Source organism: Ictalurus punctatus, chromosome 17, assembly GCF_001660625.3.
Source record: "Ictalurus punctatus breed USDA103 chromosome 17, Coco_2.0, whole genome shotgun sequence".
NCBI classification, from domain to species: Eukaryota; Metazoa; Chordata; class Actinopteri; order Siluriformes; family Ictaluridae; genus Ictalurus; species Ictalurus punctatus.
The window spans coordinates 23,218,065-23,243,080 of NC_030432.2; the positions used below are offsets into that span (position 1 = coordinate 23,218,065).

Here is a 25,016-nt window from a genome sequence, read left to right on the forward strand (position 1 = left end):
GCTGTTGTTTTCTTGTAGCACGACCTTGGGTGGTGAAATATTGACCAAACTCATCGAAACCCCTGTGTCCTCATTTGCCGCAAAGTCTTCTGTCATGAAAGATTGGGTGGGTAGACACAACTGTGGGTTTCACTTTTATTAAATGACTTCAGTTCAAACAAACCAAAAGAATATGGCATTTCACAAACAGGCAGAAGAAGTACATACAAGACTGGGCAAGGGAAAACGGGTAATCAAATACCAGTGGTGGTGAACCGAGAAAAATACACACAAGAATACAAATGGCTCAGCAACAGTGCTAGCGAAATCTGGAGGAAGACTTCACAATAAGTGTTCAAGAACTGTAGATTTTTGATCATGTTACTTAGTCGTGTACAGTAACTTGGAAACTTGCTGAGGATCATGGGAGTTCGAGGAGTAATGGGGACAGATGAGACAGTACCCTTTCTCGCTTCAAGTGTTGACTGAGTGGTTTTTCTGGGGTGCCAACTGCGTCATGCGTTTATATATTAAAGTGAAATTCTTTTCTTTGCATACCCCAACTTGTTAGGAAGTTGGGGTCAGGATTAGCCATGATATGGTGCCCGTAGAGAAGACAGGGTTATGAGCCTTGCTCAAAGGCCCAACAGTGGCACCTTGGCTGTGCTGGGGCTTAAATCCCTGACCTTCTCATCAGTAACCCAGAACCTTAAACACTGAGCAACTCTGGGTCTAGAATGGCATGACTGGAGACCCAGCAATGCTCCTCTGCACCATAACCCTTCCAGTCAATCAAATATTGGGCTCTGGAGACAATGTACAGTGCGACTGAATTGCTTGTTTCGCTGGTGTCACGGAGTGTTGCAAATGATAATGTAGTGTCTGAATGATGCCGCATAATGGGAATACGGCATGGCTTGGTAGGAAACAAAGGATATATTCACTGCATTAACACATGGAAGGATGGCCAATCTGTTGCGCCTTGACAGCTGGGAGAGTGGGGCACTGGGCAATGTTGTAAGATGACAGTCAAGGCAGAGATCCTTCACAGTTATTCTCTGGTGTTGGTCGTAGGACAATCTAGTGCTGCTGAGTTGCATTGCTCTGATGAGGGAATCATTATTGGTGGTGACAGAACTGATGGTGGATGTTCTAAAGGACAAATCGGCAGGCCTACGGGACTGTCTAGGACGAGACTTCTGCTTCTCTTTAGTGACCACATTCTCTCTAAGCCGTTATTGAAAGGCGACAATGTGATCTGTTTAATTCTATCTACTTCCAGCAGGCAAGACAGAGGTGGCCCATCATGCTTTACCCATGAGAAGAGAGTTAAGCCACTTTGTCCTTGTCAGACTGCAAATCTTGTGCAGAGAAGTATAATTAGCATTGTAAAAGGAAACCTTGAAGCTTAGTTGGATCACTGTTGGACTTGACAGGTTGAGCAATGAGCCTTACACTATGTGGCATTGTTGTGGAAGGAATCTGACCCAGAAGTGTCATTTACTGTAACTGGTTAACAGGATTTCCAATACTGGCTGTTGTTCACCCATGGCATGACCTTGTGGAGTGAGAGCTTGTCAAAGCTTGTTGAAACCTATTGTATCCAAGTTAGCGGCGAAGTCATCTGTCATGAACGCAGATGCAAGTGCAGGTTTCGCTTTGAGTCCACGGCAAGCAAACCAAAGGAGTATGTCAGTTCTCAGAATGATAAACAGGGATAAACAGAGGCTCGGGCGATCAGCAAACTTTGACAGTTTACCTAAGCCTAAAAAAAAATGCTTCTTAAGAATGTTTTGACACGTTGTACAACTCCATTGCTTGTCTAGTCTCTTACTCCTGCTACCACACTGTCTACATCCGTGTTTTCAGCCTCGGCTTTACTCTTTCTGTCTGATCTATTATTCATATATCAGACCCTTTTACTGCCATAGATGCTGTGCTTGCTCTGTTTCTTTGAAATGTATGTGTCCAGTAGAAGAGGTCAGCGTAACAGGAGTCACCATAAGAAGGTCAAGCTGTTTCTGGAATCAAACTATGAAAAAGAGCTAGAGATGTACACTTATTGTGAGCCACAGATTGTGCTTAATTCTCTTGAATTGGTCATTATGCAAATAACTATTTCTCTAACATCTCAGATCAATTTTTCATTTGTCAGCATATTTAACAGCATGAGTGAATCTGGGACACTTCAAGGTTAAAACCGCAATAATAATACTTTTCTTCTCTGTTGGTCTCTGCAGTGGTACATGATCAGCATTGTACACATTTACAACCGCTGGAGGAACAGTGAAATCCGCTGCTACGTCAACGGGCAGCTGGTCTCATACGGCGATATGGCCTGGCACGTCAACACTAATGATGTAAGTGTGCCTTCTGTCCACATCCATCTCCTGTTTTGATTTAGCCTGGAGCTGCTGTTTGATCATCACTGTGCTGTGAAATTAGACTCCCGCACATGCGGCCGTTTATCTCAATGCTCAGTCACAAGCATGTTTATTTCTGATTTTCCATTCCAGCATGAGCGGAGATCCTCCGTCCTTCTGGAGCTGCAACAGGCTTATTTGAATAAGTCTTTGCCACTATGACAGATGGGGATGGGGAAGTGAGATCATATGGAACAAATGGATCATTAAAATAGAGAAACGTTCTTAACTAGGAAGGAATTCAGGGAGGGTTGTGAGGGACGAGATGGGGAAAATACCGAAAACGAAATACAGTGAGGTGAAATAAGTATTTGGATGCTTTTATTTTTGTTATTATATAGAGCATATATCTACTTGTATCCATATATCCACTTCAAATTGGGGGTTGGGGGGTGGGGTGAGGGGGGGGGGGTATTCAGACACCACAAATAACCAACATTAGCACTTTGTTGCAACGCCATTGTTGGCAATAATTACAGCTTTGAGATGTCTACGGTAAGAAGTAATTCGTTTTGCAGCATTGTGCTTCCTTCTCTAAACATCATGGGCTGAATTATTACCCCAAAAAAAAAAAAAAAAGCTCTGTTTTTGTTTTGACTGACCAGAGTATATTGTTCCAGACCATCCAGAGTTCTGACTTGTCTAAATGCCCGTAGACGCGCATGTCTGTCTTTATTCCTAGCACTGGAGTTTAGTGTATAGGAACAGAGATGATTGTGGTGCAGCTCATTGCTTATTGTTCTGCTGCTTTCAGGTCATCCTGCAACTCTTTCAGACTGAATACTGGCTCCTCCTTTAACCTCCTCATTGTTAGTCTGAGAGTGCATTGTGAAATCTTGCTTGGAGCGCCTCACCGGGGACGGTTGTGGTTCTGTGAACTTTCCACCTGCATGGTATCAACCCACTTGTACCGGCAGGCATCTTTAAGGTCTTCACTATGGCTCTGTAGCTTTTTCCACTCAAGTATTGGTTTAATAATTTCGCCCCTGAGAACTTTTGGAAACTCTTTCACCTTCACCGTGTTCGTTGCTTGTTGTGTGAAATCTTTCCAATCAGTGGCAAGATCATGTCTAGAGACACCAGGTGTCATTATATCTAGAATATTATATCTAGTGTAAATTTGAAGTGGATCTTCCCCTCACTATATTTAAAATGATTGGATCAGACCTGCTAACCTTTACACATTTTGCACAGGAGGTCCTCTGGAATGCAAAAGACGACCGGTCTTCTGTTTTCCCCTAGATGAGCCAATTGATATATGAATCTGGAATGATTGACTATTCTGCAGGTGTTTTTAACCGACCCCCTGGATGCGCCACCCTTCCCCCTATCTCACGTAGTAATCTTTCAGAAAATGGGAAATGTTGCGGCTACTTTCATTTTATTTCAGATTCGATTTAGCGTGATTTAGATTTCAGATTAGATTTCAGATATTTATTTATTTATTTTTATTTTTTTTAAAAAGTTTCTTGCTTGTGCTGCAAACCTTTTGAAGTCGTCGCCTCCATCTCCACTTTGTAAACCTACGTCGAGCTACGTCTTATTTCTTGTACACCCTGCTACATTTTCTCCCTTCTGTGCTTTAAAATCATTCCGACATTCTTCTACCACAATGTCGTTAAAATCCTTTGTGTTTCCGTCTCTCTCTCTCTCTCGTTATCACAGAGCTATGACAAATGTTTCCTGGGCTCCTCAGAGACAGCGGACGCTAACCGAGTGTTCTGCGGACAGCTCGGTGCCATCTACGTGTTCAGCGAAGCTCTCAACCCCGCGCAGATCTTCGCCATCCATCAGCTGGGGCCGAGCTACAAGGTCTGTAACCGTCCCAGAGAAAAGACATTCAGTACTCAGTTATGAAAATGACTTCTGCAAGTAGCTCATGTCCCTGGAGTGGCATTATTTTTTTATTTTGTTCTAAGGTATATTTCTTTACCCAGTCACTGCTTTATGATGTCATCAGTGTGCCCCTCCTTCTCCTACTACTTTTTAGAGGCCTGTATTTTCCAGGTTTTTCCAAAGGGTTGTCAAGTCAAATAGATAAACTGATTTTCTAAGGCAGTCAATGTACAATATATACATTACTACACATGCTTAATAATAATAATAATTCATAATAATACGTGATCAGTCACGACAGACATTTTTGGCAATGCTAGTCATGATGCTAGTCATGATTCTAGTCATGATGCTAGTCATGATGCTATAACAGTTGTGCTGGGTTTGGAGGGACAGATGTACTGTCTCTGTTTTAGAATTGGGACAGTTTTTGGGCTGGGAGCGGTTGGCATTTAGGCTGCTTTTCTGGGTAGAGCAAGCAATCATGGGCGTCTGTGAGCTCAGGTTAAGGAAGAGGGCGCTTAGCATTTTCTTCTGAGTGTTCAGCTACCCTGTGACGTAGCCATGTTTAAATGAGTGATGCAAGAGGTGGAGGAATACTTTATCCATACTATACTTTACTGGAAAATGTAACATTTTGCTAATCTTTCCACGTCTAAGCTAATGTTAGCTACCAGTACATACAACCTACCAAGTGCCAATGTGGATGCAAATTGTTGACTGCAGATAAACGGAAAAAAACAAACAAACAAAAAAAAACATGGAGAGGTTGTTCCCGTTGTTTTTAATATTCTGCCATGAAGTCAGAGCAAATCTTTCTTGCTTTGCGTCTTAAAACACACTTACATCCAGACTACAACCTAATGCCCTTAATTTGCTTGCTTTCGTTTTGTTTCCGAGCTTTTGTTCCAAGGAGCTTTTGTAGAGCTCTTGCTTTTAATTGTGTCCTGGGGGTAAAAAAACGAGTCAGCCGGTTGATCTTTTTTAAAACGGGTATTAATGTTGCTGTAATTAGGACCTGCGGCGGTTTTTCGACTTCTAGTTCATACGCTGTGTAAGCTAGGGCGTTACCGTATCTCCGCACTGCGCTCGGTGTCGGTCTAGGTTCACGAGGATTCTTTGGGTTTCTGTCAGAACACACGGGACATGGGTGATTTTTTTTCAGCCGTGTATTTTTAGAAATGTGCGTATCGTGTGCTAACCCGCTAGATCTGTGTGTGCACCGTGTATACAATGTGCCGGGCTGAATCTCACCAGAAGATGTAATACATAAATATAGATTCATACCACTGTATTGTACTGTTGTGAACGTGAGCCGACGGCCGTGGTTAGTTTGTCCTCCGTCCGTCTCAGCGTCGATGTGAGTGACCGGAGGCCCACCACGAAGCAATTCTGACCATGCACGAATACATTCAGAAATTTTACACTAGGGATTAGGTAAGCGAATAGAAATGCGTTATTAGTAACGGAGAGATTATATGTTGTACGCAAATATAAATACAGCTATCGATAGGAGGTGCACGGTTTTCTTAGAAAGCTTGCCAGGAAGGGTGACAGGACGTCTGGATGAGACTAAAGGTCTGCATTTGCCTCACACCTCTGGGGGTGAGGGTTTGATTCCCACTTCTACCCTGTGTGCGTGGAGTTTGCATGCTCTCCCCGTGCTTCGGGGGTTTACCCCGGGTACTCCGGTTTCCTGCAACAGTCCAAAGCGTGCATTGCAGGCTGATCGGCATCTCTAAAATTGTCCGTAGCGTGTGAATGTGTGTGTGTGTGTTAGTGTTTGTGAATGATTGTGTCCTGAGATGGCGTGGTACCCCGTCCTGTGCCCCGAATCCCCTGGGATAGGGGCTCCCCGCAACCCTGGAAAGGAGTAAGCAGTAGAAGATGGATGGATGGATGGATGGATGGACATTCCTGTTCATATCTCTAGTTCAGATGAATGATGAACTGAGGTTGAAGAACTCTCAGAGCCAGAATTCACACACCATGCGGATCGTGTTGGGATTTTTATATGTAATAATAATAATAATTAAGAAAATAGGGATAGGGTCATTTTGTTCCACCTTTAATATTTACACATTGTTACGCTTTGGTGTCAAAGCTTTATTCTCACTGAAAATGCCCAAAAGTACTTGTTTGCTTCAGCCGTACGTTCTTCTTCTTACTTTGCAGAGCATAAGGATTTCACTGAACCAATAAAGTGCATTTCTTTAAATAAATAATAATTTAAAAAAAATCTATTTCCTAACCTCTCCTTATCCGTGGACTGTACAGCTCTTCAGTGTGCTCAAGCATGAGATCCTTTAAGGATCTTCACCTTCAATTAGCTCAGAAACACATACCATCAGGACAGGCAAGTTATTAGAAATAATGAAGAGCCTGCTACAGGGGAAAGCAATTACACACCACAGATGAACCTGTAATCTGTGTTTCCCCCTGCCTGATGGAAAGATCAGTTCAGTCAGCATTACTAGACAAAGTCTTTTGTCTTATGTTTCCTTTTTTTTTTTTTTTTTTTTTTGCCCCTTTGTCAGATAGACTTTCTGCGTTCTTAACTAGGATATGCTTGAATCTTTCAACTAGCGCTCAGGATCTGTAGTAGTCAAGCTGCTGTGCACAATCATTATTTTCAGAACCCTTGTAACACTGACAAGACAGCAGATCACGATCTCTTCGGACTTATGAATACTTCGGTCAAGATCTCAACCACCTGCTAGCATACTACCCCGAGGATGTTAATATTATTTAGACATTTATTTAGTGTGTTAGTGTGATGCAGCCTGTACTAACTGACCTATCAGGATAATCTGCGAGGGGGAAATAGGTACAGTGCAACTCATCGAGTTGCTGATCACGGAATATTTAATAGAATAAGTGTGAGTTTCTACAAGAAGGACTAGGCATGAGAGGTTCGCACGTTCGCCTCACGCCCTCCAGGGTCGGGGGTTCGATTCCCACCGTGGCCCTGTGTGTGCGGAGTTTGCGTGTTCTCGCCGTGCTGCGGGGGTTTCCTCCGGGTACTCCGGTTTCCTCCCCCAGTCCAAACACATGCATGGTAGGCTGATCGGCGTGTCCGTAGTGTATGAATGGGTGTGTGATTGTGCCCTGCGATGGACTGGCACCCTGTCCAGGGTGTACCCCGCCTTGTGCCCCATCCTCCCTGGGATAGGCTCCAGGTTTCCCCGTGACCCTGAAAAGGATATGCGGTATAGAAGATGGATGGATGGATGAGTTTGCTGCTCATATTGTGTATCGCGATATTTCTGTTTAATATTCACTGCACACTTACACACTAGGGGGCAGCACCTGAGGTGGTAGCATACAGAACATCACGTTACTTAATAGTCCGAAAAGTTAAGCTGATCAGAAGGAAACATTACGGCACGTATGTCAAACACAAGGCCCGCACGTAATTTCATTCGGCCTGCGTGAAATTGGAAAAAAAAAACAAAAAAATAATAATAATAACACTGAAACTGCTGAAGCCGTTTAAGTTGCCGTTAGCATAGCCATGCTTAGCATAGCGTTACCGCAAACCACTGAATATACATACTGTATATATGTCCATTCTGGTTTCTAGCGCAGCAGAGCAGGCTTGACCATGGTTTGAACGCTGGTTTAAAATCTACACCTGTATGCTACACTTGATGTAAGTCACACTCGCGTCTTAAATGATTCAGAAGCACATCAGCTGCACTAGCTTTATGTAGATGCACTGTTTTTATCCCCAGGGATTACATAGAAATTAAATTTTAGGGTAATGTTGCCACCTCACAGCACTCTGGTATGATCTTGGCCTCCTGTTTGCATGGAGTTTATGAGCATGTTCACAGCGTCGCTAGTTTTAGGCACTAGCCTGGCTAGTGCTAGACGGTGCCAGTGCGAAAACAAATAGCCGTTGTGTAGCGCATCCTGTGTACGCAGTCCCCAGTGATATAGAGTCTAACAGATTATGTTTTTATTTTTTTATTGAAACGACGTGGACAAGTTGCTAGCTATTTTCATGCTAGCAAACCGTTGATGATTATGATTTTTAAGGCTCAGAAAGACAGTTGTAAATAGTCACTGGTTAGGTGGTTCATAACTATACTTTTTTTTTTTTTCCCCCAACATTCCAAGAGGGGGTGTAGGGTCCGTGGTTCGATCCTGAGCTCGGGTTACTGTCTGTGTGGAGTATCTGTGCATGTTCTCCCAGTGTCCTGGCGGGTTTCTGTCCGGTTCTCTTGCTTGTTTGTTTTTTCGGCACCTCCTGAAAACATGCACGAGCGCGTCTCGGATGTATTCCCACTCCTTTCAGGTTCTCTTGTTTGTTTGTTTGTTTGTTTTTCGGCACCTCCTGAAAACACGCACGAGCGCGTCTCGGATGTATTCCCACTCCTTTCAGGTTTCTTTCAGGTTCTCGTGTTTGTTTGTTTGTTTTTCCGCACCTCCTGGAAACATGCATCAGCCAGTCTCGGATGTACTCCCACTTCACTCCCAATATTCCCGGGACAGGTTGCAACCTTGACCAGGATAAAGTGCTTTATATATATATAGGATAAAGAAGATGATTTTCTTCAATATCTTAAAGTCACGGATTGGCACTCTGTCCAGGGTGTACCCCGCCTTGTGCCCGATGCTCCCTGGGATAGGCTCCAGGTTTCCCCGTGATCCTGAAAAGGATTAAGCGGTATCAAAGATGCATGGATCTTAAAAGTTACGCCTTCATCTAACATCAGTGTTATGTACGTCGTGTATTGTGTGTTGTAAATTTACCTGCTGTGGCCTGTGTATGATCTCAGGAGCTCTAGACGTATCGACTAACACTGTTGGTTTTTGCTTAGTGCACAGGCGGTGTTAGTTGTTAGCGTTATAATCCTATAATTCACGTGATTGATCGGAGAAACGAATGATTCATGCTCCGTCTCCCAACCAGCGACTACCAGACCTACCACACTACTCAGATGAATTAGCATTACCAAGCCCAAAGATTAATCTAGCATACTGAGATTAACTACCATGCCGTTAAAAGACGTCCCATTTCTGTTCAGCTGCTACAGATGATGACTTACTCCAGCTGTGGTTACGTCAGCCGGCGATGTCATGACGGTAGTGACCCTGACCCTAGAGAGGTGATGGGGTGGGGGTGGTGGGGGGGTAAAAGAGGGGGTCTCTGATGTAGTAAATTTTTTAATCGAGTAAAAGTGCGACTACTTTTCCAAATGAAAACTAGTAAAAGTTGTAGTACGACTTCAGATTCTTCACCCAAGTTAAAGTAGGAATGTATACGCTCTTAAATGTGCATGAAGGATGAAAGTAAGCACGTGAGAGAGACTCAAAAAAGAACCCCCCCCCCAATCTTCCTGTAATTACACACTGATTTTAGTTGCTGATGTTATGCAAGTCGTTTTTAGTTCTCTCTCTTTCTTCATACTCTTCTTATACGTGATGTTCTGTTTTCCGTGTATAGACCTTTCCTGAGGTTATGTAACGATGTTTGCGGAAATATTTCCTCCACATGAACACACTGATTCACATGTCGTAAAGCCATGTTGTCGTTTAAAAATCTGAACCTATCGTATAAATGAGCGTTCTTTTTTTATTAGGGTTAAAAAAAAAAAATTTAAAAAAAATTATAATAATTTACACGGATATTAACAGAAATAAACCCGGAGAACAAAAGGAGAGAAGAACAAATTGGTTTTCCGCCATCGGTTTTCAGCGCCATCTCTGCTACGTTAGCCAACTGCTAAGTGTCGGAGATATTTTTTTGGACTGCAGGATGTTTTTCACAGTATAACTTCTCTCTTGTTGTTTCTTCTTCCCCGCTGACACAGAAGATGAATGTTGTTTGGCTGTTTTTTTTTTTTCCCTCCTCAAAAGGCTAGTATTAGATCATTAGTTACTTCCAGCAAGGCGTGGAACCTGACAAGAACCCATAGAGTCGCCCATAAATGTCCAGCGAATCATTTCTTTTCTAATCAAGCACGTTGTTTGATTTTGGATATAGATTCGTTGATTTGTATAGTGCACATCAGTGCCACATGCAGTATTTGTGAAAAATGTTTTCAGATGTTATTCAAGTCAGTGATTTATCATAAGGATAAAAATAAGTGTCTGTGCTCCCAGGAGTCCCTTCAGCTGAGAATCTAATGTGCGATATGCCATGTTCTATTATTCTATCACTTCTGAGTTGATTCAGTTCTGTATTTGTGTTTGGAGCACTCCCGAGTACTGGCACTTTCATAGTTGTACATCTACATTTTTGAAGATTTATTTATTTATTTATTTATTTATTTATTATTATTTTTTTTATCCTCAGTGTAAATTCATTTGGATAAAGGCATATGCTAATACAAACAAACAAATGTGTGTATTAAATGTGTGTATAAATTTAGATACAGAATGAAATACAGTGTAACTATTGCAGGAGAGTATCAAAATATAGGGAATAATAATAATAATAATAATAATAATAATAATAATAATAATAAGAAGAAGAAGAAGAAGAGGAAGAAGAGCAACAACAAACAAATAAATAAATAAATAAATAAATAAATAAATAAATAAATAAATCTGTGTATTGATTTAGATACACATTGAAATACAATGTAACCTATTAAAATAAATATATTGCCAGGACAGTATCAAAATATAGGGAATAATCATAAGAAGGAGAATAATAATAATAATAATAATAATAATAATAATAATACGAAGAAGAAGAAGAAGAAGAACAGCAACAACAAACAAACAAATAAATAAATAAATCTGTGTATTGATTTAGATACACTGCATTTCAATGTGTAACCTATTAAAATAAATATATTGCCAGGACAGTATCAAAATATAGGGAATAATAATAACAATAATAATAATAATAATAATAATAATAATAATAATAATAAGAAGAAGAAGAAGAAGAGCAGCACCAACAAATAAATAAATAAATAAATCTGTGTATTGATTTAGATACACATTGAAATACAATGTAACCTATTAAAATAAATATATTGCCAGGACAGTATCAAAATATAGGGAATAATCATAAGAAGGAGAATAATAATAATAATAATAATAATAATAATAATAATAATAATAATAATAATAATACGAAGAAGAAGAACAGCAACAACAAACAAACAAATAAATAAATAAATCTGTGTATTGATTTAGATACACTGCATTTCAATGTGTAACCTATTAAAATAAATATATTGCCAGGACAGTATCAAAATATAGGGAATAATAATAATAATAATAATAAGAAGAAGAAGAGAACAACAATAATAATAACAACAACAATAACAATAATTATGCTAAATAAATATGTATACTGCATATTTTGTACATTTAAAATGCAGCTCCAAGTGCTTTACTTTCAGGAGTGTGAAGTAAAATAAAAGTGCCACACAATGCCGTCACTTTACACACGACCTGTTGGAGTGAACGGTTTATGTGGAGCTGGATGGGCTGCTGAATAAACTCGCAACTAGCACGCGCATTGTAAGGACGGTCTCATTTGTGAAAACCCATTAGCTTCTTTTTGATAATTGATGTAAATGCTTTAGCAGTTCGTAGCGTTTTGGTGAGTCGTCTGTTGAATATTTTCCAGAGCGTTTGACGTCCTAGCACCTCGGTGCTAAATCTAGCTTCATTTTTGTGATGCAGTGTGGGGGAAAAAAACAAAACAAAACAATCAACACACAAAAAACAGATGGGGCTGATGGAGCTGGGGATCAGGTGGTAGAGCGGGTCGTCCACTAATCGTAGGGTTGGCGGTTCGATTCCCGGCCCACGTGACTCCACATACCGACGTGTCCTTGGGCGAGACGCTGAATCCCAAGTTGCTCCCGATGGCAAGTTAGCACCTTGTATGGCAGCTCTGCTACCACTGGTGTGTGAGGGTGTGTGTGAATGTGTGAATGAGACACAGTGTAAAGCGCTTTGTGGAGCTACTAAGGTTAAAAAAAAGTGCAGACCATTTACCAAAAAATACCGAGCTGCACTGTAAGAGTAATGAGTGGCAGAAATTCTAGCAATAATTCAGGCTATTCTCGTTTGTATTATTTTACTTTTTTTTTTGCTTGTCCTACAATGTATCCTCTACATATTTACATGTACATTTGCATCATTTAGCAGATACTCTTATCCAGAGTGACTTTCAACACTTTCAACAGTGACTTGAAGTCTCTGAAAGCACCCTCACACTACTAGTGCCAGTGGTCTAACGCTGGACACACCGGACTAAACGCGATACGTAATTTCCTACCCTTTGAATAGGAAAAAAAACAACAACAAAAAACTCGGGACAACTCGGGACGGTCTCCTGAACCCTGAGTTCAGCCAGTGATGTCAAATCGACATGGCTGCTCACAGCGTGAACAATAAACAAAGCAGCACTTCTTACTAGCACGTCAAATGAGCTATACTGTATATACATTCGTTTGCTTTCGATCAGTCAATAAAGACATATTCGCGTGTTAAATCTATAACACTGCCTAAAAAGATCGCTGTTTTGAGGAGGAAAATCTACAGTACATCACTTATAGCAGCTAGCTGGTTAGCTTGTTGCTAACGAAGGAGGAACACGAATGCGGTCCATGGGTTTTCCTGACTTTGTCTGTCTAACGTACGGAGGTCGAAAAATGACGAGTTCCGACTTCCTACTTCTGAGGTTGGATGCAGCATAAGAATCCCATAAGGCTAAAATCCTTCCACATAGGAGTTCGAACCAATACACTGAGGAAAAGGGAATATATACTCGGTCTGATTTAAGATAATATAATATTACGTAATAGTTTACGTAAATATAACATTTCTCATCAGAGTGTGATTTCATCGCTTATACTCAACTTCATTTCAACACGTTTCTAATGGCCAGATTTGAATTGAGTTATGTAGCGTTCGTGAGTGCGATCAATTCACGTAGCATTAACATAATCCAATTATATTAGGGAATCTCGTGAGGATGTCGGCACTGACGGGAACTATAGCTGTAGGATTCAATTAACACGATTAAAACGTGTGGTAGAATAGTGCAGCGGTAATGTGGCTGTTGTAGAACGCCAGCAAATTGGGTTTGAGCTTCAGTTCGGGTAAGAGCGCAGGCGTCGGTTTTATATTCCGGGCTTTGCGAATTCGCGATCAAATCGACGCTGGACGTGTGAAAAGAGACGGTGTTAACGCAGTGTAACTCAGTTCACGAAGTGTCATTCGTCTGCAGGACCGGTACTACAAATGATGAGTCAATTACAGCGTTCCACATTTGCCCTCTTCAGCTCCAGCCACGATGGCTTTTATTCGCCTCATTCATAATTCATCGTGCACTCGAGGCGTCGGATGATTTCAATCACTACATGAAAGAAACCTGCCATTTTAGTTTGACATGAACTGATTGATTCCTCTAGCTGATTCTATACGGTGTTCTTTGATTCTGTGGATCTTTCTTACACCCTCTGTCTTTGTGTGTCTCCACAGAGCACGTTTAAGTTCAAGTCGGAGAGCGATATCCATCTGGCTGAGCATCATAAGCAGGTGCTGTACGATGGGAAGTTGGCCAGCAACATCTGTTTTACCTATAACGCGAAAGCCACGGACGCTCAGCTGTGTCTGGAGTCCTCTCCCAGAGAGAACGCCTCGATCTTCGTCCACTCGCCACACGCCCTCATGCTGCAGGTGTGTGTATGCGCGGTGTGGTGGTGAAATACTTCTATAGTATAGCTTAGGCTTAAGCATTGATGCACCTTATACCTTAAACCACAATGCTGTTGAATTCTCGAATCTGATCGGTCCGAAGGTATCGATTAATGATCTATAACGTTAGCTCTGACAGTAGTTCCAGATGCAAGGCAAACCACAGGTTTATATTAGCATGCTTGATCTAATAGTAACTCATCAAGAGGCTCCACGTACAGTAAACGAATAAAGAAAAGAATCGAACGTCGAATCGATGCTAGGGGGACGTTTTCTGTGTGGGACATTTGCAGAAGGAGTCTCCAGTCTCAGCGCTTCGAAACCGTCGGAAGTAACGCCGAATTAAAACCGTTCGGATGTGGTAAACTCTTCAGGACGAAGAAATTCATCCTCTTTTTTGTTGCAGATTGTCTGTAAGCTACGCGGGCTGGTGAGAGAAGGACAGTCGAGCTGCTATAACAAGAGCTAACTTCTTTCATGGACCTTCCACAACATTAAACATAACTATTAACTAGAGACGCACCGATATATCGATATACAAGTTGAAAAACATCCCGACGATCAGGGCCGGTTATATCCTGTCGATCAAGAGAGGGCGGGGAAACACATCCATTCCGTGCTGTGTGTAAAGATGACGTCTCTCGTGTGGAATGACGACAGAACTGCAGTTTGTAATCTCTGTAATCTCTGCAACGCTACAATGTTACACCGGAAGTGAGCAGCAGTGAAGCGGGAGTTTCGGCGTCGAGTCAGATTTTTTTTTCCTCGCGCTGAATTAAAGGGCCGGTACACTGTTGAAAGATTTAAATAAATACGAGTTGACAAAAAAGTAGTATATATTGCACAGAAATATATATTTGTAGTGTAGTGTATTTCATATCCAGTTAATGTTAATATATAAAAAGTTGATATTATATATCACCAGTCTGATGTTCGGTGATGAAGTAGAAATGCTTGTGTTTGTGGAGAGTGAGCGTGAGACTATCAGGAGGGTTTTTTACAGTTCAGTCAGTGTTAATATGAATTAATAACATTCAATAAGTTAAGAATCTTACTGAGTTCATGTGTTCGTGTTAATTAGAGTAATGTGTGTTTTCTGTTTCCGAGACCAGTTACTGTGACACAGCTCGTTGGAATGGAGAGAATAAAGTTTTTATTTGCATTTCTTTCAGAATTGTGCAATTCATTATTATTCATTTAAAAGAAGGCACGGAAGGCAGAACTATCGGTATCGCTTATCGGCCGATATCGCTCTGAATAATCGGTTATCGGTATCGGCGGAGAAATTTAGTATCGGTGCATCTCTACTATAAACGGATAAAAATCATGACGTGTCGTTCTTTAATAAATAAAAATGGCAAGTGTTGGCTAATTGCTGTGGTATAAAAGAAATAAATATTCCTGAAATGGGAAAGCTTTGATTTCTCTCCAGCGTTATTTTCGATCTCCTTTCCAAGGAAGCAGATATATGCGTCCGTGTTTTTTTTTCTTTGATGATTTGTCGTTTCCTCGGCAGGACGTAAAGGCTGTCGTCACCCACTCGATCCATAGCGCCATCCATTCCATCGGGGGAATTCAGGTGCTCTTCCCTCTTTTCTCGCAGCTCGACTTCCATCAGCACAGCGAGAGTCAGGTGGAAACCTCCGTTTGGTGAGTGACCTTGTCTGACCTTGTCTTACCTCACCAGCATATGATACAACCAAAATCAATTCCCAGTAATTTAGTTTATCTATAGAATGGATTTGCGAGTCGCAAAAGTCACGCTTTGAGCATCTGCTTCGTTTGTTAAATTATAGTAGTGCTGTGTTTGTTTTATTATTATTATTATTATTTTTGCTTTTCTGCTTCCATTTCATCTTTTTATTGACGGAATCATTCTCACTGAAAAATGTATGGAAATGATTGATGTTATGCATTGGGTACTACTGATCTCAGATAACAATGCTACATAGCGGTCCAGCTCAGCTGGACAAAACGTACTACAGGCTTTAGACTGAGGCACTGAGCATTACTCTAATTCTGGGTCAGCTGTTCTGGGTGCACTCGGTCCCAGCTTTGCTGAGGTCACTGTGTGGATATTTATGCGGCCCTGCAGCTAACGCCTGCCAATACTTGCATTCCAAATATGATCTTATTCCCTCTGAGGTCTGAAAAGGCACAATCAAGTCTGAAAATGAAGTTACAAGCCAAATTAGGGTCAAAATTTGCATTCACTGGCTTCACATAACCCAAAGCAAGCATGCGAAGGCTGATGAGGTGGAACACAAGTGTATAAACCCGGCATGCTCATATAATGGGCAATCCGAGAATGGCACAACACAGGCATGGGTCTAAACACGGATTATATCGACATGCAAACTGGAATACGGGAACCCGAGCTCAGAAATTACGACTAGAGTCCTCAGGACTTTGTGAAGAACAATGGCACACACAGGAAAATATACCGAGACACTGTATTTGAGGTCAAAATCTAAATATGTAAATGTTTCTAACTAATGATAAGAGCTGATCACAGCAGATCCTGCACGACTGGCTAGTTCACTAAGCACAGTCATAAGCAAGATGCTAACTCTGACAAATGGTGCGTTCAAGTTATGTTGGAAAGATCGTATTTACAAGTTGAACGCACCACAGTGTCGGAATTACGAGTGAGAAACCCGTGTGGGATTTCCTTTGAGCTCTGAGTTTCCTAGCTGGGGGCGCGTCAGTAAGAAAACACGGTGGAATCGATGGACGAAATTGAACGTTTACTCGTCTCAGAAGCGTATTTCAGTCATTTATTTATTTAGTATTTTTTATTTACCATAAAACAAGCTAATTGCCTGCACACGATACGATAGCGTTGTACAATTACAATATAATAAGTAATGATAAAGTTCACAGTGGCTTCATAAATTGATTAAAAACATTAAAAAAAAAAAAGCAAAAGAGCCACCTGACGCGTCTTCATTTTCTAGACGTAGAGTTAAAAAAACAAAAAAAAAACCTTGCTGTATTTTTTATTTATTTATTTATTTTTTGTAGTTAATTAAGAGAAGGTCGTGCGGTGACCAAAGTGACTTGAACGCACCCGACGTCATAATTCTCACTTCCCAACTCGTAAAAATATGAACTTCCCAGGAGGACTTGAACGGACAGAAACCTAGAATTAGTCTTACTGATTAGCTAATGTTTAACAGTCTTGTTGGAATGAATGCTAATGTCAACCTTGATTAACTAGCTAGTTTAACATGATAATTTGCAAAAATGAATTCAATTCAATTCAATTTTATTTGTAGAGCGCTTTAAACAACGGACCTTGTCTCAAAGCAGCTTTACAGAAACATATAAACACAGGATGGAGATTTTAAGTGTGTGAATTGATCCCTATTGGGCGAGCCGGTGGAGACGGTGGTGAGGGAAAAAACTCCCTGAGATGATACGAGGAAGAAACCTTGAGAGGAACCGGACTCAGAAGGGAACCCGTCCTCATCTGGGGAACGACGGATAGTGTGAGAGTAAAAGAAAGTTCATTATGGTGTTTATATGAAGTCTGTTTGTTGAACTAGTCCACTGTTCACTAAAGGAGACCTGAGTGTAAAACTGCATGTGGTAATCGCAGTCCCGAGGACATCGCAGCAACCGTAGATCCAGCAACCACAGCGAGAACGTCCATGTGGAATTGAGATCCAAAACTATTTCCATGGTACTTCAAGTGGTACCGTTGTCAGCGATCTCCAGGCGGTAGTCTCCAGTTGATGAGAGCTCCATCCAGAGTTCGGGCATCAGGATGGATCAGGCAGGTCCGGGGAGCAGAAAGGGTCCGGATCACCGGCATCTCCATAAAATCATGTGTGGCTCGACAGAAGGAGTCTACCCAGCTAATGTAAAAATGACGTTAGAAACTAAAACAATAATAATTTAACTCGCCAAATTACAAAACTTAACTAGCAAATTTACCAAGCTTGATGTTAACTCATCGGACTTCCTATGTGGGAGGCTGATTTCATCTTACTAAGAAAAAATGTTTACAAGATAAAACAAAACGAATCTTGTAAATTTACTTGACTAGGGGTGCAAATATCCAATTCCAATCTACACTTGAGTAAAATACGAACCTACCAATATAGTACTTTTACAAAGTACAATTTTCTTCAAGTATTTTCCACCCCTGCTAATCATGAAGCAAACAAGAAACAGGTGAACACTCTCAGTAACAGACCAATCACAGAACAGGGGTGGAGACCGGAATAGAACGGAAACAGAGGCACGTGGCGTGATTATCAAAAGCTATCGGAGAACACGGAACAAAACATGTACGGGAGTAGAACACGGAAACACGACGAGGAGAAATTGTGACATCATCAAAACAATTTTAGGCCTCGTTATGCAACTTCTGTACCGTTTGTGCTGCTTTCAACTGGAAAATGTAGTGAGATTACTGGGATAAAATCCCTTTTGTTGAGCAAACCTCTTCCATTGTGTTTCTTTTTGTGTAACGGGTGACAGTGCCAGTCTTCTGGGTTTCCTGGTGGAGTTGCTGAAGAGTTCTGTGGCCATGCAGGAACAGATGCTGGGAGGAAAAGGCTTCCTGGTGATTGGGTACCTATTGGAAAAGGTTGGTGCGTTTCAGTCAGTTTTGCCCACTTTGCAGCTTTCCTTTGTCTTGCACCCTTGGCAATTGCACTGTTACGGTAATATCACATCTCCTCCGTAATGTATACTGGGACTAATATACAGTACCGTGCAACAGTCTTTGTTTTCATAGTGGAATCTTTGTTATAGGTTTTTATTTGATGACTTCTACATTGAGTCAGTACACAAACATTTTAGCAGCGTTTTATATAAAAGACCACTTTTCAGACAAACGGATATAATGAAGGCTGCTGGCTGAAGAACCGTGGCTGCTTCTGCAAGATGCTCAGTAAAACGTACAGCTCATTTCCTTATAGAACTGCACACGTCGTTCCGTAGACTATTCATTTCTTTTTTTTAAAGCAAAGGGTCGTCACACCATATATTGACATTGTTTCTTCTTTGTCTCCTCCTCCTCCCCCACTTCCTTCTCCCCTCTTCCTCCTCCCCCACTTCCTTCTCCCCTCTTCCTCCTCCCCGACTTCCTTCTCCCCTCTTCCTCCTCCCCCACTTCCTTCTCCCCTCTTCCTCCTCCCCCACTTCCTTCTCCCCTCTTCCTCCTCCCCCACTTCCTTCTCCCCTCTTCCTCCTCCCCGACTTCCTTCTCCCCTCTTCCTCCTCCCCGACTTCCTTCTCCCCTTTTCCTCCTCCCCCACTTCCTTCTCCCCTCTTCCTCCTCCCCCACTTCCTTCTCCCCTTTTCCTCCTCCCCCACTTCCTTCTCCCCTCTTCCTCCTCCCCCACTTCCTTCTCCCCTCTTCCTCCTCCCCCACTTCCTTCTCCCCTCTTCCTCCTCCCCGACTTCCTTCTCCCCTTTTCCTCCTCCCCCACTTCCTTCTCCCCTCTTCCTCCTCCCCCACTTCCTTCTCCCCTCTTCCTCCTCCCCCACTTCCTTCTCCCCTCTTCCTCCTCCCCGACTTCCTTCTCCCCTCTTCCTCCTCCCCCACTTCCTTCTCCCCTCTTCCTCCTCCCCGACTTCCTTCTCCCCTCTTCCTCCTCCCCGACTTCCTTCTCCCCTCTTCCTCCTCCCCGACTTCCTTCTCCCCGCTTCCTCCTCCCCGACTTCCTTCTCCCCGCTTCCTCCTCCCCCACTTCCTTCTCCCCTCTTCCTCCTCCCCCACTTCCTTCTCCCCTCTTCCTCCTCCCCCACTTCCTTCTCCCCTCTTCCTCCTCCCCCACTTCCTTCTCCCCTCTTCCTCCTCCTCCTCCTCCTTTCTTCTTGTCCTCCCTTGCTCCTCCTTTTCCTCCTCCTTCTACTTTTTCCTATTCTCCTCCTTCTTCCTCTCCTCCTCCTCCTCCTCCTCATTCTTCTTCTCTTTACTTCTCCTCCTCCTCCTTCTTTTCTTCTTGTCCTCCCTTGCTCCTCCATTTCTTCCTCCTTCTTCTTTTCCCTATTCTCCTCCTTCTTCCTCTTCTCCTCCTCCTTCTTCTCTTTACTTCTCCTCCTCCTCCTTCTTTTCTTCTTGTCCTCCCCACCCCTCCTTTTCCTCCTCCTCCTCCTTTTCCCCATTTTCCTCCTCCTTCCTCTCCTCCTCATCCTTCTTCTCTTTACCTCTCCTCCTCCTCCTCCTTCTTTTCTTCTTGTCCTCCCCTGCCCCTCATTTTCCTCCTCCGCCTTCTTTTAGCTATTCTCCTCCTTCTTCCTCTTCTCCTCATTATCCTTCTTCTCTTTACTTCTCCTCCTCCTCCTCCATCCTTTCTTCTTGTCCTCCTCTGACACTCCTTTTCCTCCTCCTCCTTTTTCCTATTCTCCTCTTTCTTGCTCTTTTCTTCCTCCACCTCCTCATCCTTCTTCTCTTTATTTCTCCTCCTCTTCCTCCTTATTCTTCTGCTACTAGTAATGTTATTAATTATAATGGTAGTACATTATAAAAGTAGAACTGCGTATAGATTGAAATGATGATCGAATACTATGCGTTTACATAAAACATAAGGGAATTGCCGTACATGAATCCGTGTTATGAAGGAGTGTAGTATTTACAGGTGCTGCTGCGGGAAAAAAATCCTATTTTTTCCTTAGCCTCCATGTTCTCAACGGTGATAGTTCAGGAAATTGAGCGATCAGACGCAGTGTCAGACAGAGCTACGTCATCTCCCCATCCATCTCTCCCTCTCTCGATCTCTCTTTCAAATTCCATTTCTCTTCCTCACCTTGGGCCCAGGAAGGGGAAAAATGCAGCCATACTTTGTCCCTCGGTAAATGTGAGCTGCCATGAGACAGCACCTTAGAGATGATCTCAGTACAGCACCACTCCCGCTGCTCGCTGTCTCATTCACACATAGCTCGCCATCTGTTTCTGCCACGCTCACAGCTCACACCTACCCCACAGGTGCCATCATATCCACCGCTAATCACCTACAAACTTCTGGCAAAGTTAAAGCACACTCTCCGCTCCAAAGTCAAACCGTTTCAAACTAACCGATGGTTCACTTTTGTTGTGTAGTCGTCCCGGGTGCACATCACCAGGGCTGTGCTGGAGCAGTTCCTCGGTTTTGCGAAGTACCTGGACGGCCTGAGCCACGGCGCTCCGCTTCTCAAGCAACTGTGTGACCACATCCTGTTCAACGCGGCTATCTGGATCCACACTCCGGCCAAGGTGAGGGAATTCCGGGTTCAGACTTTCAGTCGCCTCTCGGGTACCGTCTAAATTTGGAGTTAAACACAAAGTAGGCGTGGCTTATTTTTTAAAAAAAATTGAACACCACCACTCTTCCCTCGGAAACGCTAGTAAAAACGACGGTAAACACGCCGTCCCTTTCAAGTATTTTCTCACTTTTGTGACTGTTTAGTTCCAATTTAAGTTTCACTACAGTTCCTGAGTCATTTATTATAGTTCCTCAATATGTAAAATAACACGCCTTGATGTTTAAATGGACAACTGAGTGTAATCTTTTTCATCGTGAGGTGCATTTTCAACACATACAGCTACAAATGTGCGTGTTTACATCCCTCATAAATGTAGACCTGAACTCAAAAACACGGTCACGTCAGGGGGTTGAGGACCGATGCAAACGCAGGTGAGAGTTTTATTATGGGAGATATAGGCAGACCAATCCAAATCGTGAAACAGTAGCGTGGTCAAAACAGGCAAACGGTCGGGCGATCAGCGAACAGGATAAACTAGACCCAGACAAGACTCGATTAACGAGGACGCGAACCAGATCAAAGCCATGAAACGTAAAGCGATGAATAAAGGCTCGGTACACGACCGAGACCGGGCGTAATACTTCGCAAAGACATGGTTTGAAAGCAGTCTGTGGAGTGAGGGTGTGAGATTGGATGCAGGTGTGCGTGATTAGAATGAATGTGAGCGTTCTGGGAGTCGCGGTCCGTGGCGGCCATGTTTGTAGGCCGCAGTGCAGGATGGGAAATGTAGTCACTGGTTTGCTGTGAAACGACAAACGCCATAAGAAAGCCGATCTACTATCTTAATCTATTAATAATCTGAGCAAGACACGAATACACCTCGTTTAGACTAAAGAACAAACCGATTCAGATTGGTGTTGGTGTAAATGAATCTTCTGATTCAATCAGGTAAATAACTCATTAAAAAAAAAAAAAACACACACACACACGGTTGACTCTAATAATAGTCAGAACCGCTGAATCGGATTGCTTTTCCAAATGGAATCCTTGCATACATTCACCAGACGTGACTGCGCTCCATGTTGATGGTTTTTTTTTTTTTTTTTTTTTTTATAAAAGTACAGGCTTTTACATCTTTTACAATATGTTAATTGGAATAGGCAGACTGTCAGTCATTTTAAAAGGAATACTGCAGCATGCAAATTCTACTTCATGCCTTCTATTCTATTCTGTGAGCTACTGTAATTGAAGACTTGTTCAAAACACAGGCGATGGAACTGGAGGCTAACAGGCTGAACTAAACCGAACTATTTGTCACATTCTGAGGCTTGCAGCATATGCATACTGTATATTTGAATAGGATTACATGCAAATGTTTTCCTTTATATATATATATATATATATATATATATATACATGTATATAAGTATAAGGTGCACATAATCAGTCCTTGCGACACGTCTCTGAGTGCAATCATTGCCACTGTACAAAGAGTAATTGGTTATTTAGTGCACTCGTAGTGCAGTATATTTACCTTTTGTAAACAGAAAGAAAAAAAAAGTATGTGTTGGAGCAACACCTGAATATTACCTCTATTTGCAAATATCTCTAATTATCTTATAAAAGCCAGAACTTTTAAAGTGCCACTTAATCTCGCTCCCAGAGTCAAGGAAAAGTGATTCTTTTGGGTTATTTTTTATTTTTTATTTTTTTTTTTTAACGGTCCTGTGCAATTTCTTCACGATAACAACGTATCGCTTGTTGTCACAGCCGGTCGTTAAACTCCGAGGGAAGTATGTTTTTGAAATGCTAAAAGATTGAAATTTGGCCTCCCGCGCTCCATAATGACCCGTGAAGGAACGGATGAGGCGTACCGAAGATGGACGGTGCTCTGTGTGCCAGACACGCTCGCTTCGGCTCAGCCACCGTGCCACGAAGGCCTGCCTTGAATAAATCACAGAGGCATGGAAATAAATGCAGAAGAGGAGAGGGAGAGATGTTGCTGCGTCTCTGGAGGCTGAGTGCAATTCAGAAAATGGGAAGGAGAGGGTGAGTGTTAGAGACAAGGCGATGCAAGATAGGAGAGAGAGAGAGAGAGTCGGATGGAGAGAGAAATTAAAGTAGATAAATTACATTTAATAAATTGAAGACGAGTCTCCTGTAACTCGAAATAGAGCTGTCTAGCCGTCTCTCTGATGCAGTGTCTCAAAGTGCAGCTCCGTAGCCATCCTGCATCATATTGCGTTATTGACCACTCCGGGTGAGCTCTTCTGGGAGTGTTAAACTTTTAAAATTGATGAGCTGTCTATCCTCATAAGCAGGTCCTTCTTCCTCTGAGATCAGTCCATCAATGGTGTGTTAACCTCCAGACTTCTGGCTTTCCCATGTCATGTTTGATACTTTGTGGATGAACCACAACCACAGGAAAAAAAAAAAATGTCGGTCTGATTGACGTGTTGACGTGAGTCGGGGTGCAGATGCCGTGTTGTTATTTAACGTACGCTAATGCATTTTGTTCCATAGCACTGTTGAATTCTTGATTCTGATTGGTCAGATTCTGATAGCAGAAGCTCTGACAGTAATTCAGACCACAGGTTTATATTATATACACGGACGGATTAAAAAACGTGTTGTTATTGAGCAGGCTTAGATGTGTTGTATTGTGTAAAGACTCTCCAGTGACTCTCAAGTTTTCTAATTATATGACAGAGGAGGGGTTTTTTTCTCAGTAAACACGACCAGATGTTTGTTTCTGTCTTATTAACTTCAAGAGAGAGAGAAGAAAAAAAAAACCTAAGACTGCTTAAGGAACAACTTAGCTGCTACAACGTGCATGATAACAGGAAACGATACGCTTCACGGACGAGCCACAGCGTTAAATGCGATAATAAATGGATATAAAAGTATGATGTGTTATTCTTTAATGAATAAAAAAAAATTTGTTAAACATTGGCAAATTGCTGTGGTGTAAGAGAAACAATATACTTTGGGATGTGTATAATTTGTAGCTTTAAACGTCTCGTACTTGTGATGTCGTCACTCGCCTTGTCGCCGTAGTGCGACACTAAAGAATTAAACTTCGATACCGGATGTCGCTTGTCAGAAAAAAAAATCATAAAGGATTCCAATAAGAAACTTCCGTAAAAGAATTTCCGTAATATTTAGGGACAGTTCCCATAAGATTCCTATAGGGACAAGACATAAATATCCTGTCGGACCACATCTACAGGACTTTTTCATGGGATCCGTTTGGGTTCCTGTGATGTTACTGCAAGTTGATATTCTCTGTACAATTCCTACGATCCAATCGCAAGACACGAGTCGTCAAAGTACCATTTGTTTAGTATGTATAAATAAATAAATAAATAAATAAATAAATACGGTGGGGAAAAGTGGAGCTTTTAGGATTCTTGAACATTTGAATTCCCGTATAGACCTCAATAGACACACAGCTGGATCCTTAAAAAAAAAAAACCCTCTAGTTTTTATTATTTATTTTAAACCTCTGTTTAAAATACAGCACAATGTCTGACTAGATCGAGGACGAGCTTTGATGTCGGCTTGACGAAGCCGGTCTGAAAGTTAGAAATAGTTATCAGGTTGAAATCTGAAAATAATGTGGAGTTTTAAGTAAGAAAGGGTATAGACGGATAGATAGATAGATAGATAGATAGATAGATAGATAGGGAACGTTGTATAAAATGGCTGAACTGATATTATACGATTAATGTCTCTCGGTTTTTTAATCGTGACCTTCTTTGACACACTCCTCTATATCCACATTCGTTAAAAATAGAACTGTGTCCGTTTCGTTCTTAATGAGTCAGATGAGCGTAAATCGCCCTCTAAGGCGAGGATCCCTATTCGTATGGATTCATTTGTTTTGAATCAGTTGGTCTG

At 41.9% G+C, this 25,016-nt stretch overlaps 1 protein-coding gene across 1 annotated transcript in view; it reads left to right on the forward strand.

Annotated features, from left to right (window-relative positions):
- The window catches only part of nbeab (neurobeachin b), a 378,177-nt gene that overhangs the window by 94,077 nt on the left and 259,084 nt on the right, over positions 1 to 25,016 (forward strand). The window contains exons 7-12 of the mRNA XM_053687300.1: positions 2,220 to 2,339; positions 4,068 to 4,214; positions 13,701 to 13,898; positions 15,433 to 15,566; positions 18,405 to 18,513; positions 20,974 to 21,126. Coding sequence (XP_053543275.1) covers positions 2,220 to 2,339; positions 4,068 to 4,214; positions 13,701 to 13,898; positions 15,433 to 15,566; positions 18,405 to 18,513; positions 20,974 to 21,126 — 861 coding nt within the window. The remainder of the gene's footprint in view (positions 1 to 2,219; positions 2,340 to 4,067; positions 4,215 to 13,700; positions 13,899 to 15,432; positions 15,567 to 18,404; positions 18,514 to 20,973; positions 21,127 to 25,016) is intronic.